The 19,020-nt window shown below is 34.9% G+C and overlaps 1 protein-coding gene across 4 annotated transcripts in view; it reads right to left on the reverse strand.

Moving 5' to 3' along the window:
- Positions 1-2,288: 2,288 nt before the first annotated feature.
- LOC106091641 (uncharacterized) overlaps positions 2,289-19,020 on the reverse strand; it is a 171,543-nt gene continuing 154,811 nt past the window's right edge. For all 4 annotated transcript variants that reach the window (XM_059363579.1, XM_013258228.2, XM_013258232.2 and 1 more), the window contains 4 exons: positions 9,783-9,954; positions 9,479-9,696; positions 9,038-9,388; positions 2,289-5,766 (listed from right to left, as the gene is read on the reverse strand). In XM_059363579.1, the coding sequence (XP_059219562.1) occupies positions 3,389-5,766; positions 9,038-9,388; positions 9,479-9,696; positions 9,783-9,954 (3,119 nt within the window). In that variant the 3' untranslated portion in view covers positions 2,289-3,388. The remainder of the gene's footprint in view (positions 5,767-9,037; positions 9,389-9,478; positions 9,697-9,782; positions 9,955-19,020) is intronic.

Genomic DNA, 19,020 nt, shown 5'->3' on the forward strand with positions numbered 1-19,020 from the left:
TTTGTTTTTTTTTTCTTCATTTTTGTTCTCATTTTGATATAACTTTTTAATATTTCAACTAGTTTATACTCATTGTTGTTTTGTGTATATGGTTTTTTAAAAATAATAATACAATTTTACAAACTAAAAAAAAATTAAAAATAATACAATTTAACAAAAAGAAAAAATTATTATAATATTAAAAATTTAAAACAAATAAAAACAATGTAAAAGTAAATCATTAGAAGCTTAAAATTATTGATTTTTTTAATGAAAGCTCTTTCAGAGCTTTTTTTAGCTTACATGTTGTTATATAAATCTGTTCCAAAAAAGCTTTAAGGCTTTTTATATTAATCTCGATGTATAATCTCCAATTGAGAACTTTGAGTTTTGCACCAATTGCTCTCTAAACTCTTTGAAAAAAATAACAATCAAATGTTTATCTGACATATTCTTCATGCGTTAAATCAAAGCTTTCCAAAGCCTTTGTTGCCTTCTATTTAATCACTTTCAAAATAAGTTCAAAAAATCTATACATTACTTGGTAACCCCACACATGCACAGCTAAAGAAGCTTTTCATTAAAGCTTTCACAATTGGAGAAAGTTCATATGCCACTATTAAAAATATTTAACTTAAAAAATATTTATTCTCTCCCTTAGACTGCTTCTTACTGCATTATTGTTTATTTTAACCCTTATCTCTATCCGCCCATAGTTCTTTCTCTTCAATGTAATAGAATAGACTATATAAAATGTTTAGACCCTCGAGCTTGCTTTTGCCTTTTTTCTTCCTTTATCTTGTTGGGTATCCTTTGCTTATTTTTAAGCTCTGCCTTAGCTTCGCTCAGATTTTGCTTTCGATCGATTAAAATATCAGCGTTTTTTTTTATGGCTTGTCTTGGGTTTTTTTGCGAAAGCTTTTTGCCGTCTTTTTAAGGAAAGTTTGGCTAATCAGTTATGTCCATGTACAAAAAGGTTAAGGTGTTAATTTCCATGCCATTTACAAAATTGATTATTATATAAACGCTATATTTACGCCTGCTAGCTTAAATAGCTATCATTAAGAGCTTTTTATAAACTTTCTTCAGAAAATGTTGTTAGATCTTTTGTAATAGTTGGCCTTTTTTGAGCTTCAAAATACCATAGTTTTCCCAAAATGTCTTAAATTTTCGAAAAATTGTTTTAAAAGCTTTCATGAAAAGCTTTTCAGTACCTTTCTTGTTAGATATTTTGTAATAGTTCGCCTTTTTTGAGCTTTAAAATACCTAAATTTTCTCAAAATGTCTGAAATATTCGAAAAAAAGGTTTGAAAAGCTTTTAAAGCTTTCGTGAAAAAGCTTTTTAATACCTTTCTTGTTTATTTGTATCTGTATGTATAGCTTGAGAGATTTCCTTCCTAAGCTTTCCTAAGCAACTTAAAAGCTTTGCTAAGCAACTTAAAAGATTTCTTAAGCAACTTAAAAGCTTCCTAAACAACTTAAAAGCTTTCGTTAGCAACTTCAAAGCTTTCCTAACCACCTTAAAGGCTTTCTCTAACTGCTTTAAGGCTTCCCCTTAGAACTTTCTAACCATTTGTAAGTGTAGAAATTTATGAGAGCTTTCACAATACAGACAAATATTCACATATAAATTTAAAGTGCAGATCAAGATTTTCAATGCAAAGCTTTTTCAGAAAAATGCATAGACAAAGGAAATCTATAGACTCATAACAATTTGTTCAAAAAAGCTCTAACAGATGTGAGAATTGTCACATTCTCAATCGCTAATATGTGAGTGTGAAGAAACCCTGGCGGCATGAAACGGAGAATTTTGAGTTATTTTACCAGCATTTCGAGTTTCAAAGTCTATAAATTTCCTTTGTCTATGAATATTTTGTCTGTTCAGAAATTTTCTTAAGCTTTTATCTACAACCCTCTCTGAAATTCTGGTGCTTTTTGCATAAAAAACTTCAAAAGCTTTTTTTTACTAAATTATCAAAAAGTTTTATATGTTGAAAAATTAAACACCCAGTCAAAATTGTTACCCTCTATGAACAATTCGTTTTTGAAAGCTTGAAAGGCTTAGAAAGCTTCAAAACTTTGAGCTTTTAAAAGCTTATAAGGCTTGGAACTAAAAAAGGTTTCCTTTAAAGTTTAAAAGCTTTCCTTAACAGCTTAGAAGCTTTCCCTAACAGCTTAAAAGCTTTCCTGTATATCTTGAAAGATTTCCTTAATAGCTTAAAAGCTTTCCTAAACACCTTAATAGCTTTTTCTTACTGCTTAAAGGCAAGTGCTGATCAAGATTTTCAATGCAAAGCTTTTTCTTTAAAAAAAAAAAAACAAAGGATATCTAACGACTCATAACAGTATGTTCATAAAAGCTGTAACAGATGGGAGAAATGTCAAATTTATAGTCGTTTATATGTGAGTGCCCAGGTAACCCGACCGACATGAAACGGAGAACTTTTGAGTTATTTACATTTTGAGTTTCAAAGTCTATACCTTTCCTTTGTCTATGAAGGTTCGGAAATTTTCTTAAGCTTTTATCTACAACCCCTATCTGAAATAGTACTGCCCTCTCCATAAAAGCCTTGAAAAGCTTTTTTTTTGCAATTTTTAGCAAATACTTAATTTTATACAAGACTTATCAAAATTTTATATTTTGAAAAGCTAAACACCCAGTCAATATTCTTACCCTCTATGTACAATTGGTTTTCGAAAGCTTGAAATTCTTAAAAAGCTTCAAAACTAAGCTTTTAAAAGCCTACAAGGCTTGGAAAGCTTCAAGACTTTAAGCTTTTGAAAGCCGACAAGGCTTGGAAAGTTAAAAAAGAGGAGGAATTCAGAAAAGCCTAAAAAACTTCAAAGCTCATTGGGCTTACACATTTTTAGTAATATTTTGGTCAAACTTTGAACCCCAAACCCCTTTGTGTTAAAGATTAACCAAAGTAAACATACACAAGAAGTACATTTTCATAAGAACCTAACAAGCTTTTGAAAGAGCCTTTTCTGTCGTATCCTATAACAAAAATAAAAGCCCTCTATATACATTTCAAGCATTTATCTACAAAAAAAGCTTTTAAAAGCTTATAAGGCTTAAAAGCCTTAGAAATCTTTAAAGGTTTTGGAAAGCTTTCAAAAAGGCACCGAAAATCAAAGAAATCTTAAAAAGCTCAATGCTCTCAGTATGTGATAGAAAGCTTTTTGCCAAACTTTTATCCCTTGTAACCATTTTGTGTTAAAGCTTTGCCAAAAGCTCTCAAAAGTAGTTTGAAAGGTTTTTGGTCAAACTTTTACCCCTTACAACCATGTTGTGTTGAAGCTTTAACAAAGTAAAAATACCTATTAAGGTAATTTTCATAAAAAGCCATAAAAGCTTTGTAATCAACCTTCTGGCCCCCTTGGTCCCGCATATTACCTCAAACCTCGTTTAAACATTCATATAATTATGATCATCTCCTCCATCCACAACATCTTCGCTCTTAACCTGCTCCTTCTCCTCCTCCTTAGGGTGATCCCCTAAATTTGTTCCCACATTTTGATAGACCTCTGCCTGTATCTCTACACTTCCCACCTGGGGTATGGCCACCTGTTTGGGCTTAAAAGATGAACAATTCGGGCTGGTCTTGGTCAATTTGCCATAGATGATATTCGATTTTTCATTCAATTTGATGGGTTGCAAGGTCACTCCATTTTGATTTTGATAATTGTGCTCCTGCTCCTGTTTAGCCTCCATTATGGTATTCAAATAATTGTTGCCCGTTGATGAGGATGAGGATAAATTCTGGCTGGTATAGACGGGTATGTTGGAGGGGAACATTTGGTAGTGCTCTGAGTTGGTGGGACTAGTGGGGGTGTTGAGTTTTGTACATGATGACATGGGCGAGGGGAAGACTATGTGATGTCTCTCATCGCCTGGTGTGGAAGTTGGTGTATACACTGGCCTGGGTGTGGGCGGCACCAAATAGTTGTCCATGGGCACCACAGGAGAGGCCAAACGGCAACCAAATCTTCTTTCATCATGATCAGAGTGTGTACCTGAATCTCCCAAAGAAGTGCCACTGCAATTGCTGCCTGTGCTCAAGCGCCCTGAAGAGGAGGATGATGACACGGATTGTAGACTCAAAGAGCTTATGGGCCTGGCCGAAGATTTGAAACTTGACGAGGTGGTTATGGATGACTTGGTCTCATCCAGGGCACTGTCCACACACGAGGACTTGTCCTGTAAATTCGAGGTGGACTTGTGTCTGGAGAACAACTTCTTGATTTTTTCAAAGGGAGTCTCTCTTTTCAAATGAGATCTCAGCTGATCTTGTATGCGCTCATATTCTTTGCGCAATTGATCGATTTGATCCTGCTTCTCACGGAAGCTTTGCTGCACATCATTGCGATGCTTCCATTTCTCCACTAAGGTCTCCACATCGCCTATCGAGAGTACATTGTTCTTAAAGTCATGCATGATTTCGGCCAATTCATCATCCACATTGGCTCGGGCTGAGGAGGAAGCATCCGAAACGGATCTTTTCAAGGTGCCATAGGTTGGCTGGTGGGCCAGGCGATTGGAACTGCCCATGCGATTCAGGCTTTGACGAGAATGATGTAGAAACTCTCCCTCGACTGGACGATTTGAGGGTTGGAATAAATAATTGCCATCATCTGTGTTGGTGGGGGAGGTGGGATTATGTTGTTGCTGTTGTGGTTGTCTCACTGCCTCCCTTTGCTGAGAGGGCACCGGGACATTGGAGGGCTGCAGCACATAGTCATTATTGGCCGCTGTGCTGGAACAATTCTCCAATAACTGGGAGCACTCTTGGCTAAATTTGTCTGTCTGGTAGATGGGAGCATCAATGACATCCTTTGAAGGCTTATTTTGCTCCTTCGAGGCATAATAGGGTGGTTCACTGATATTCAATTCGTTGGTGGTAATTTCTGGCGTGGTAACCACTTTATTGGTATCGAAATTCTTGCACACATCTGCCGAGGACCCTTGGAGGTTTTCCTCTTCCGTTTCCACACTTATATAGTTGAGATTTGATATGGCCATAGTCTCACATTTGGGTTTACCCTCGGGAGAATTTTCCCTATCCGAGCCACTGGACATTTCCATATACTCAGCCTGCTGGTCTGCTGGCAAATCCCTGATCTTAGGTGACCTGGGAGATTTTGGTTGTTTGGTTTTTGGCGAAGTGGGATGTGATTTGACAGCCTCTATGACAACTTTGGTGGCAGCACTACTCTTGCCACTGCCAACATTGGGATTATTTTTGTTCTCATTGCTAATGCCCTTAAAATAATGATACATGGTAGTCAATTCATGGAATTCCGAAAAGCTCATAATATTCCTTGCCAGCTTGTGATGACCCTCCATGTCAGCCAACTCAGCTGGCGTTTTTCCAGCACAATTTCTAATGCCACAGGCCGTGTCACCACCTGGACTCTCCATCAATTGCATGCACAAACGATTGAGACCCCATCGGGCAGCAAAGTGTAACAGAGTGGGATATTCTTCGGGACTAGTTTCACGTATGGTCAAAAAATGATGCTGCTTCTCATATGGCCCATTGAGCAAATGGAAGTTGGGTGGCATATTCTTTTGGAAACTTTGCAGCAAATGTAAATCCAATTCATCTTTTTCTGTGGGCCCAATACCCAAGGCATGGCACATAAACTCAATGGGAGAATCTTCGGTGCGTAGAAGTTGTTCGAGTTCACGCAGACGAGATTCACATTTAATGGGGCGAGCTCCTAGACTTTTGTGATTCTTTTCGATGCGTATCTCAACCATGGTGGATATTTCCATGCAGGATTCTGAAATGAAAAGGAAATGAAAGAATTGTAAAGAAATTATTTGAATATGAGAAATCTACAACATAGAGGAAAAACACAAGCCATTAGCTTTGCATGTTAGGGATTTTACAGAAGAGCCATAGGTGTCAAAACGACAGTTTGTTTTTTTTAATTGTTTTAAGTGATCCAGTTTGCAGTTATACAAAATCATTGTTTGGAAATAACTGATGTGTATTCAGAGTCGAAAATTGGTCATTGGTAATTCGTTTTTTTTAATTTTTATGTATAAGGTTTCGTTATTGTCATATTTGTATTTGGTAAAATGTTGTTTCTCTCTCATAAGCCACAATATGTAAAGGACCCTTTTAGTTCGCCTAAAAGTATGCACTACTTTTTTTTCGTAGAAAATGGTGAGTTATTGATTATTCAAATCCTCAGTGGTGAGATATGAATACTAACCATACACACACAATAACTACACATAACAGCGATGCCCAAAATGAAAATGAGACTGTATTTGTGAGATACTCTCCATAGGTATTTTGGATTCTCTCAATGCGTAAAAAATCATTTTTTTTGAAAGAATGAGTGGTGTTTTGCAAAAAAAAAACATAAAAAATAAGAAAACTGAAATACTTTTTTTCTTTCCAAGCGTTTAATCAATTAAGATCATTGTTTTTAAAATAAAATCAGAAAGACTATATGTATGCCCCCGCACATGTTCATTCGTTTATACCTCAACAACGACTGAAACAAATAGCATAAGAATGCGGGTGACTTGCCATCAACGCTACCGTAAAGGCCCGGGCATCGCTGTTCTCTAACCACGAACAAAGGATGCAATTTAACGAAATATTTAAACCCCAGGAATATTATAAACCTACAGTGGTGGTCATTTAATTAGGGACACTTTCGAAACTATTTGTTTTTTTTTAATTAAGAGTATATATGTGTTTAGCTTTGGTGTTATAAGTCCAAATTTAATTTGTTTGACTTGAGTGGTAAAAAATACATAAGGCTCAAACCTCAAAACAAAAAATTTGATGCTCAGTTTACTTTAAAGACAGGAAATCTAATTGAAAATTTGCCCATGAACATTCCACTAAAGAACTGGGGCGAACTTCTCACACATCACTGAGTGCTGTCCGATTAAAATTTTAAGCTCAATGACATGGGGTCTCCTTTTTATAGCCGAGTCCGAACGGCGTGACGTAATGCGACCTCTCTTTGGGGAGAAGTTTTAACATGGCATAGTACCTTACAAATGTCGCCAGCATTAGGAGGGGATAACCACCGCTACAAATTTTTGTTCATGTTCTCGCCAGGTTTCGAACCCATGCATTCGGCTATATTGTGGTTACTATATGTATGATTACTCAAAGAATGGATCATAATTGGCATGCAGATGTAATGGAAAAAGGAATGAAAACCTTTTCCTATGAAAACAGACCAGTTTTTTTTATCGTAAAATCTTGGTTTTCTAGGTTTATTAGACTGATCCTATGAGAACCCCCGATTAAAAACTCTCAAAATGTGTCAAGAGAGCTTTGTGAAGACGAACAAGTGGAAATGCGAATGAGGCGCACCATGAATCTCATTTGTCAAGTCCTTTCCCGGCATCTCTTTATAGGCAAACAAAGCATAATGGATAAGATTTGCTGTGCTATTGGAGCTATACTAAGGTATGAACCTATTCAGGTCATACTTATGTAGCTTGAATATTGGAGACCATAGAAGATGCCATTGTGAAAAATTTCAACCAAATCGGATAAGAATTTTCCTCTATAGGGGTTCAAGAAGTTAAATCTAGAGTCCGCTAAGTACTATATAACGATATGAACCTATTTGGACCATATTTGGCTCGTTGTTTCAGGTCATTAAAAAGTCATTGTGAAAAAGTCAGCCAAATCGGATATGAACTGCGCCCTCTAGAGGCTCAAGAAATATAATCGAGAGATCGGTTTATATGGAAGCTATATTAGGTTATGGACCGATTCAGATCATATTTGACATGTATGTTATAGGTCATAAAAACAGTGACAGTGCAAAATTTTAGCCAAATCTGGTAAGAATTACGCCCTCTAGAGGCTCAAGAAGTAAAATCGGGGGAAAAGGTTTACAGGGGAGCTTATCATGTTTCAGACCAATTCAGATCAAATTTGACACGCATCTTTTAGGTCATAGAATCAGTGACTGCAACATTTTAGCCAAATCTGATAAGAATTACGCCCCCTAGAGGCTCAAGAAGTAAACTCGGGCGAACTGCTTACATGGAAGCTATTACAGGTTTTTGTACCACTCAGATCATGTTTGGTACTTATGTTTAAGGTCGCAGAAATAGTCTCTGTGTAAAATCTCAGCCAAATCGGATAAGAATTGTGCCCTCTAGAGGCTTTAGAAATATAATCGAGAGATCGGTTTATATGGGAGCTATATCAGGTTATGGACCGATTCAGATCATATTTGACATGCATGTTATAGGTCATAAAAACAGTGGCAGTTCAAAATTGTAGCCAAATCTGGTAAGAATTACGCCCTCTAGAGGCTCAAGAAGTAAAATCGGGGGATAGGATTACATGGGAGGTATATCAGGTTATGGACCGATTCAGATCATATTTGACCCGCATAGAATCAGTGACTTCAACATTTTAGCCAAATCTGGTAAGAATTACGCCCTCTAGAGGCTCAAGAAGTAAAATCGGAAGATCGGATTACATGGGAGGTATATCAGGTTTCGGACCGATTCAGATCATATTTGATACGAATATTAAAAGTCATAGAAAAAAAATCACTCCCATCTTATGGTGGAGGGTATAAAAACGATTTCCGTTATCATATGACCACCACTGTATATCCATATCATTTGGCTTTATGGCCATTATGTATTCCGATTCGACTTGTTGGGCTCGTATATATTGAATTTTCCTTCCGATTTTGCTAAAATTTGGAATGGTGGGTTATATTGGCCCTTTCGCTGCCTAGGCCATTTATGGTTTAGATTGGTCTCTATGTGAAATTTAATATAGAAAAAAATTTGCATGGTATTTTCTATAGAATGATCTTGTGGTGAACTGAAGTGCACCCTCGCTTTATCATAGATTTTCAAAAATTCCAAATCTCGAAGACGGATCAACAATTTATTCCAATATTTTGTGATAATTTTATGGTAATCCAAAAACATGAATGTAAAAAAAAATGTTGTTATCAAAAAAGACGGGGGAACGTGCCCCCCCACCTGTGTGCTAAAAATTTCTCCCAAGCATTTCTCTCTTTCTCTCTCTTTCCAACTTACCTGGTATAGCAAATTGCACAGTATAGGGATTGCGGCATTTAAAATTGCGAATTTCAATCAATTCCCCGGATTTCTCGACAACAATTTTCAGCATGTCATCTTTCTCCAAACCATCATTCAGCATGACCACAACTTTGTTTTGACCAATTTTCACTTTCTTCGGCAATATGGTAAAGCCATCTGAGCAAGAAGAAATACTGCGCGATATACTTGAGCCCGAGTCATGGCAGACGGGACGTTGGCATAAGGCACGGCCCAAAATGTCAGTGGCAATGCCTAGAATGTTGCTAATTTGGGCTTGATCGTTGTCGCGTATGACACAGCGACGCCATCTTAAGTAATTAGGGAGAGCTGAAAACAAAAAAACCAGAAATTTAAAAAAGTTTGGAAAAAGTTTCATTTGAAATAAATATATTTCTTTGCTTTGAAATCTGTACTTACCAGCTTTATGTATTTCCTTTACTTTTTCCTCAGTCACATCTAAGAGTATACCCAACACCTTTTCCACTCTCACTATGCTTAAGAGCTGAGACATCAACAGTGAGTGGGAGAGAGCCAAGAGAGCGGGACACAGAATGATAATTTGCAGGGCAGTGTTTTGGTATTTGTAAGCAATTTCCTCGCTAAATGGACCATCTTCGATTTTTATGTGCAAAAAGCTGTAAAACAACAACAACAATTTATTGGCATTTGTCATTGAGCATACACTCAAACAACTAATCTCAGTTGAAAAGGCGCAACTTACTTGAAAGGTTTGCGTCCACGCTGTTTGGTGATTTTATCGAAATGATTCTTTAAGAAATTTGCACGCAATATCGCTCGTTCACTATGCTTGGCGGTGACAATCAGTATATCGTCCATGTTGTATGAACCCGAAGAGCTGCTGCTCATGCTGCTGTTCATGGTTCCACAGTTGTCTGTAAAATAAAAGCATAATTTTCATAAGAAACCATAGAGACCATATCGAGATGGGCGACAATCTCTTGCCGCTGCAACTAAGCATGCAGAGGTAAATTTAGACAACAACAACCACAACAACAAAAAGGCAATAGTTGACTAAAAGAGAATAGCAACAATAACAACATATCAAGACCCTAGAGTGGCGAATGGTGGAATCAAACTGATAACAAGTTTATCCCAGCCCTCGTTACATGCGGTTTCATGGCGTTTCCTATCTTGTAGCATACTTTTCTTCCTGCTCTTTAGATGACTGACTAACTGACTGACTGACTGACGGACTGTTTGACTGTATGCATAGATGGATGGGTGGATGTCGATGATATGTATGTTTATTTGTGTGTTTACATAGGATTTCATTTATGGCCTTTGATGGGTGGATGGGAAAAAAATGCAGAAGCGATTATAGGCAAACATTTGTGTCACCATTTTATATAGGCAAGAGAAAATCTCTGCCCGAAACTGTCACCAAATCCAGCCACCTAACTAATCGACACTTTGTATTTGTTTTGATGATTTGTAAGCATTGCATGTCTGTCGTTCTCACTCAAGATGTTGAAAGATATGTGTTAAAAATTATCCTCTAAGTGTTTGTGATAGGGTTTTTGGCATTTCAAAAGATAAGTGCCAGGGGGTGTATGATTGCTGATAAGAGTTGATGACTTAGGTGCTACGTAGTAGAGCGTCTTTTGTTTAACGCTCAAGAAAATAATTGTATTTGCTGATTCTTTGATTGATAGAATTTTCTAGCGTTTTCTTGTGGAGAATTATGTCTGGAAGATTTTAAAGGGAGAGGGTTTTCCATATGAACACGAGGTATCATTAATAATTAGGGAAAATGTTTCGAGAGGTAGGATATAGTTGAACTTTTTATATTTATGAAGTTTGGTGTTTAGTATCGACTATAGAATTATGGAAAAATTTGAAATTGTTAAATTTTTTAAATTATTTATTTGTACATTAATACAAATGAAATTTTTTTATATTGGGTTGCCCAAAAAGTAATTGCTGGATTGGATTTTTGGATTTTTCATATAGTCGGCGTTGACAAATTTTTTCACAGCTTGTGACTCTGTAATTGCATTCTTTCTTCTGTCAGTTATCAGCTGTTACTTTTAGCTTGCTTTAGAAAAAAAGTGTAAACAAAGTATATTTGATTAAAGTTCATTCTAAGTTTTATTAAAAATGCATTTACTTTCTTTTAAAAAAATCCGCAATTACTTTTTGGGCAACCCAATATTATTTGAATAAACTTTATAGCACCGATTTTAAGTAAACAAATTTTTATTTTTTTATTTTCAGTTTAATGTGTTGGTAAGTCCATTTTTCTTAATTTTCTATATAAATAATATTTAATATTATAAATCTTTAATTTAAATTAGGTTAGGTTAGATTGAAAAGAGGGTGCAGATATTAATCCGCCCCATGCCACTGTGGACATACACCTAAGCCAGTAATCGGCTTGTTGTGCGCTCTAAAAACCTATAAAGTAACCTCCAACAAGAAAATTTTAAGTTAGGAATTCCATGCTACTTACAAAATACTTTACTGTTTTCCATACCACTCCCCTAAGATGGTTCATGTAGTATAGGTATAGTGTCCCCACCTAAGTGCCGGTATCTGTAAGAAGCGAAAGCCGGGCAATGACATGCTCCAACGTTTCATCATCTTTCCCGCATGCCCTACACATTCTATCACTTGCCGCAACGATTCTACATAAGTGAGCTCACAGTCCTATGTGTCCCGTTATGATACCCATAGCTATACTGTCCTCCTTCTTACATTCATTCAGTAATAACCTCGTCTTCTCACGATCTGGGTCCCCCCATAGGATTTTCACCGTCCTACCGACCGTTTCGTCGCCCACTCCCCTAACTCGGACTGCGTCGACCCGAAAGGCTTCGGGTTAACCAAGTTTATTTACGGCAGTCCTCTAGCCTTCACAGCCAAATCGTCTGCCCTTTCATTTCCCCTTACTCCGTTATGGCGCGGCACCCAAACAATGCGGATTTTGCCATCCTCAGAGAAGGTGTTAATCTCATTCTGACAAGACTGCAAGACTGTTCGATACCTTACCGTCCTGGTTGTTATTGCCTTATGGCCAGTTTATTGTCGGTAAAGATGTTCAGAATCGACGTCCTCGCGTTAGCACCACACCACTTCACGCATTCCGTGATCGCCCGGATCTCCGCCTGCAGGACCGTATTATGGTCAGGCAGTCTAAAACAGATCTCAGTCCCTGGGTTCTTAATGTAGACCCCCAGGCCTACTCTGTACTCTAGCTTTGATCCATCCGTGTAACATGATCTTCCAGATGGCAATACTAGTGTTCCGTCAATCCAAGACTGTACCCATGGCCGCAGTATTTCGTACTCCACTTCAAGGTTCATCTCTTCCCTTCCTTCCAGGTTTCGTATCATCGCCTCGATTATGCCGCGATGGTATGAACTGCTCCTATCGTTAATCCATTCTCCTGTCGCCTTAAATCTCATAGCCGCAGTGGCTGCCTCACACTTAATCTGTATGTCAAATGGGTTGGATATCTAGAATATTCTCCAGTGCCCTAGTGGTGATGGTATATGCCAAGACAACATGTAATCTGAACCTGTTGTATGGTCCTTATGTTGCACTTTTTCTCCCTAGCAGTCCACCAAACTACTGAGGCGTAAGTAAGTATTGGCCTCGATGAGGATGAGGAGGAGACTATGGAGGACTTGCTGTGTTCCTGTCCGGGTCTGCAGAGACGTAGGCTCTCCTTTCTGGGAAGCCGTTTCCTCTGTGATCTGGGTGAACTTGCAAACGTACCTTTGTTATCTCTCCTGAGTTTGGTTGAGGAAACAGAATGGTTCCGACGGGGGGGTGCCACAGGCTTCGGTGTGGGTAGATGCGTGCCTGCGTAGGGCGGTTTTTCACTCCCCGCTCTGGTTTCTCCACTCCTCCTGTCTTTTTCTTTTATTCGTGTGTAACCTCTAATACGAGGTCTCACATTTTCTATTTCTTCCCTTTCTCTCTCTCTCTCTAGGGCACCACAATGGGCCAAACTGGCCACCTTTGTTGGGCGACCCATTCAACCTAACCTAACCTATCTGGGATCTTGACTTCTTAAACCACTGGGAGGCGCAATTCCTATCCGATTTGGCTGAAATTTTTGCATGAAGTGTTTTGTTATGACTTCCAACACTTGTTCCAAATGGTTCAAATCGGCCCATGACCTGATATAACTGTCATATAAACCGATCTAGGGTCTTGACTTCTTAAGCCTCTAGAGGGCGCAATTATTATCAGATTTAGCTGAAATTTTGCATGAGGTGTTTTGGTATCACTGCCAACAGCAGTACAATGTATGGTTGAAAGCGGTTCATAACCTGATATAGCTGTCATATAAACCGATCTGGGTCTTGACTTCTTGAGTGTATAGAGGGCGCTATTATTATCCGATTCAGTTGAAATTTTGCATGAGGTGTTTTGTTATGATTTCCAACCACAGTGCTATGTATGGTTGAAATCGGTTCATAACCTGATATAGCTGTCATATAAACCGATCTGGGGTCTTGACTTCTTGAGTGTATAGAGGGCGCGATTATTAACCGATTTAGTTGAAATTTTGCATGAGGTGTTTTGTTATGATTTCCAACCACAGTGCTTTGCATGGTTAAAATTGGTTCATAACCTGATATAGCTGTCATATAAACCGATCTGGGATCTTGACTTTTTGAGCCACAAGAGGGCGCATTATAATCCGATTTAGCTTAAAGTTAGCATGAAGTCTTTTGTTATGACTTTCAACAACTGTGTCAAACATGGTTTATATCAGTCTATAACCTGATATAGCTGCCATATAAACCGATATGGGATCTGAGCCTCTAGAGGGCGCAATTATTATCTGATTTAGCTTAAAGTTTGCATGAAGCCTTTTGTTATGACTTCCAGCAACTGTGCCAAATATGGCTTCAATCGGTCTATAACGTGATATAGCTGCCATATAAACCGATCTGGAATATTGACTTCTTGAGGCTCTAGAGGGCGCAATTATTATCCGATTTGTCTGAAATTTTGTACAACGGCTTCTTCCATGACCTTCAATATAAATTTCAAATATGGTATGAATCGGTTTAAAGCCCGATACAGCTCCCATATAAACCGATCTCCCTTTTTTACTTCTGGAGCCCCTAAAGGGCGCAATTCTTATTCGATTTCGGTGAAATTTTACACAATGGCCTCTACTGTGATCTCCAAAATACAATTTAATTATGGTTTGAATCAGACCATAACTTGATACAGCTCCAATAGCATAACAGTTCTTTACTTTATCCTTTGTTTGCATAAAAAAAACTCCGGGAATATGGATTTTATTTTATTTTATTTCTATTTTTATTTTATTTTTTTTATTTTATTATATTTTATTTTATTTTATTTTATTTTATTTTATTTTATTTTATTTTATTTTATTTTATTTTATTTTATTTTATTTTATTCTATTTTATTCTATTTTATTATATTTTTATTTATTTTATTTATTTTATTTATTTTATTTATTTTATTTATTTTATTTATTTTATTTATTTTATTTATTTTATTTATTTTATTTATTTTATTTATTTTATTTATTTTATTTATTTTATTTATTTTATTTTATTTTATTTTATTTTATTTTATTTTATTTTATTTTATTTTATTTTATTTTATTTTATTTTATTTTATTTTATTCTATTTTATTTTATTTTATTTTATTTTATTTTATTTTATTTTATTATATTTTATTTATTTTATTTATTTTATTTATTTTATTTATTTTATTTATTTTATTTATTTTATTTATTTTATTTATTTTATTTATTTTATTTATTTTATTTTATTTTATTTTATTTTATTTTATTTTATTTTATTTTATTTTATTTTATTTTATTTTATTTTATTTTATTTTATTTTATTTTATTTTATTTTATTTTATTTTATTTTATTTTATTTTATTTTATTTTATTTTATTTTATTTTATTTTATTTTATTTTATTTTATTCTATTTTATTATATTTTATTTATTTTATTTATTTTATTTATTTTATTTATTTTATTTTATTTTATTTTATTTTATTTTATTTTATTTTATTTTATTTTATTTTATTTTATTTTATTTTATTTTATTTTATTTTATTTTATTTTATTTTATTTTATTTTATTTTATTTTATTTTATTTTATTTTATTTTATTTTATTTTATTTTATTTTATTCTATTTTATTTTATTTTATTTTATTTTATTTTATTTTATTTTATTTTATTTTATTTTATTTTATTTTATTTTATTTTATTTTATTTTATTTTATTTTATTTTATTTTATTTTATTTTATTTTATTTTATTTTATTTTATTTTATTTTATTTTATTTTATTTTATTTTATTTTATTTTATTTTATTTTATTTTATTTTATTTTATTTTATTTTATTTTATTTTATTTTATTTTATTTTATTTTATTTTATTTTATTTTATTTTATTTTATTTTATTTTATTTAATTTAATTTTATTTTATTTTATTTTATTTTATTTTATTTATTTTATATACAGTTTTGAAGTTTTCAGGCTTATATTTCCCATACTTCCCTCCTTAGTTGAGATTAGGGAAAGATTTTAATATATTTTTTTTTTAATCCAGAGACATGTCTGCCTACAACTCCATTCAGTGTCTGTTTGTTGCTTCTGCAAACTGTCTCTTCTTCTTTTTTTCTCTTATTATGTTAGTCTTTTTGACAACTCGTCTCATATCAACTGAAGAATAAATCCAGAATTACTCCAGAATGTGTTTTTTTTTTTGGATTTTTTTCACATAACTTTATGATGGTTGGGGTGTATGGAGTTGTTCTTACATGGTATGTTGCAAATATTTATTTGCTTATTTTAGTCTTATTTTTTTTTATTTGCAAAGCGACTATTTTTATAGACTCGGCGTTTACTGTCTGCATTCTGAGTTACACATGTTGCATGTTTTTCCACAAAAGGATTATTATGCCAGACATATGACAGACGAATTTTTTGATGGATTTTTGTTTTCATTTCATGCGAAAATTGGGGTAGACAAATTGTTGTAATGGTGGCTGAAGAGTTGGCGAAGGAAAATAGGGAGACAAAAAAATAAAATGTGATTGAATTTAGATTTTCAGAGTAAAATGGAAAAATTGGATTTTCACATTTTTTTTCACAAAGTCAAACAAACTCCAAAAAATTATTAACAAAATGTCAACTATACCCCAACGACAAAAGTTTTACATCTATAAAACATTTTGTAAAATTTTTAATTTAAGCCTAGTACTGACTGGCGATTGTGCGGAAAATGTTGCTAAACATCAATGAAATTTTGTGAAATCTCACAATACAGCGATTGCATTCTGGCTCTCCGGTCTATCCCGTGATCTATGATGCCAATGAAGTGGTGAGGTCTTTACCTCCTTCATGAATGGTGATCATGCCAAGATATCCCTAAAAATCAAAAATGCATTCATCGAATGTACTGCGACGGATTTAACCAAAGCTGTGACATAGGAAAGACCCCGTGGCTCTTCTCCTTTCTCTAGCGTTTTGACAGCAGCTTGGGCGCAAACTCGAAAAAAAAAATTAATGAAAAAATTTTGACAATTTTATGTAAAAAATTTTGACAATTTTTTTTTTTAACAATTTGTCATTTTTATACCCGCCACCATAGGATGGGGTTATACCAAACTAGTCATTCCGTTTGTACCACCTGGAAATATTGATCTAGGACCCCATAAATTACATATATTCCTGATCGTCTTGACATCCTGAGTCGACCTAGCCATGTCCGTCTGTCCGTCTGTCGAAATCACGATACAGATCGAACGCCTAAAGCTAGCCACTTGAAATTTTGCACAGATACTTAATATTGATGTAGGTCATTGGGGATTGCAAATGCGTCATATCGGTTCAGATGTGGATATAACTCCCATATTAACCGATCTCCCGATTTGACTTCTTGAGCCCCAGGAAGCCGTAATTTTTGTCCAATTTGTCAGAAATGTTTAACATAGTGTTCTGTTATGACTTTCAACAACTGTGCCAAGTAGGGTCCAAATCGGTCTATAATCTGATATAGCTCCCATATAAATCGATCTCCCGATTTGACTTCTTGAGCCTCTGGAAGCCTAAATTTTCATCCGATTTGGCTGAAATTTTGGACATTGTGTACTGTTATGATTACCAACAACTGTGCCAAGTACCGTTCAAATCGGCCAAGAATCTGATATACCTCCCATATAAATCGATCTCCCGATTTGACTTCTTGAGCCTCTGGAAGCCTAAATTTTCATCCGATTTGGCTGAAATTTTGGACATTGTGTACTGTTATGATTACCAACAACTGTGTCAAGTACCGTTCAAATCGGCCAAGAATCTGATATACCTCCCATGTAAACCGATCTCCCGATTTGACTTCTTGAGCCCCTGGAAGCCTCAATTTTCATCCGATTTGGCTGAAATTTTGGACAAAGTGCTCTGTTATGATTTCCAATAACTGTGACAAGTACGGTGTAAATCGGTCAAGAACCTGATATAGCTCCCATATAAACCGATCTCCCGATTTGACTTCTTGAGCCTCTGGAAACCACGATTTTCATCCGATATGTCTGAAATGTTGGACATAGTGTTCTGTTATGACTTCCAATAACTGTGACAAGTACGGTCCAAATCGGTCTATAATCTGATATAGCTCCCATATAAACCGATCTCCCGATTTGAATTCTTGAGCCCCTGGAAGCCTTAATTTCCAACCGATATGTCTCAAATTTTGCACATAATGTTCTGTTATGACTTTTTGTTATGTTCCAAGTACCGTTCAAATCGGGCAAGACCCTGATATATTGGGTTGCCCAAAAAGTAATTGCGGATTTTTTAAAAGACAGTAAATGCATTTTTAATAAAACTTAAAATTAACTTTAATCAAATATATTTTTTTACATTTTTTTCTAAAGCAAGCTAAAAGTAACAGCTGATTAGTGACAGAAGAAAGAATGCAATTACAGAGTCACAAGCTGTGAAAAAATTTTTCAACGCCAACTATATGAAAAATCCGCAATTACTTTTTGGGCAACCCAATAGTTCCCATATTTTAGCAGAATCCATGGTGGTGGGTTCCCAAGATTCGGCTCGGCCGAACTTAGCACTCTTTTACTTGTTAATTTTTAAAGTAATTTTTTTCCAAGATTTTAGTTTTTAGAGGAGGTTGTAAAAGTTTTTTATAGCTTTCCTTAAAAATTTTTGGAAAATTGTATTTCTATAGAAAAATTAAATTTTTTTTATTCTCCACCTAAGGATGTCTAGTCATTTGTAACACTTCAAAATATTGATCTACGACCCTATAAAGTATGTATATTCTTGATCGTCTGTACATTCTGCGTCTATGTAGGCATGTCCGTCCGTCCGTCTGAAATCACTTTAGCGTTCGAACGAATCTGCTTGAATTTTGCACCGATACTTCTTGTTGATGTAGTTCAATAGTCCAATAGCAAGTGGGCCATATCGGTTATGATTTGGATAAAGCTTCCATGTAAACCAATCCACCGATATGACGTTTTTAGCCCTTAGAATCTACAACTATTACTTGATTTGCTGACATTTTTCACAATGACTTTTACTATGACCTGCAACATTCGTGTTAAGTATGGTCAAAATCGGTTCATAAATTTTTTTTCAGTTTTCGAAATCTAAAACCCTTACTTTGTTATTGAAATTTTATGGAATATTCTTTAGTTTAAATTTGTTTTTTTAATTGGCTTTGCCGTCCATCACTAAACAGATTTAGATTTTCATATGTTTTTGCAGATGTTCTTGTTACAACTTTTGACATAAATCATTCTTTACTTGTATGACAAATATCACATTTTTTTGCCATAAATTTTCCTTGAAAATCCCCCAAAGGTGGTCAAAACACTGAAAAACTTTGCATTTCAATGGTCACAATAGTCCATAAAATAACAGCAACAACAAAACACAACAACCTTAAACTAACAACAATAAATTAC

Source organism: Stomoxys calcitrans, chromosome 2 (assembly GCF_963082655.1).
Source record: "Stomoxys calcitrans chromosome 2, idStoCalc2.1, whole genome shotgun sequence".
In the NCBI taxonomy this organism is placed as follows: Eukaryota; Metazoa; Arthropoda; class Insecta; order Diptera; family Muscidae; genus Stomoxys; species Stomoxys calcitrans.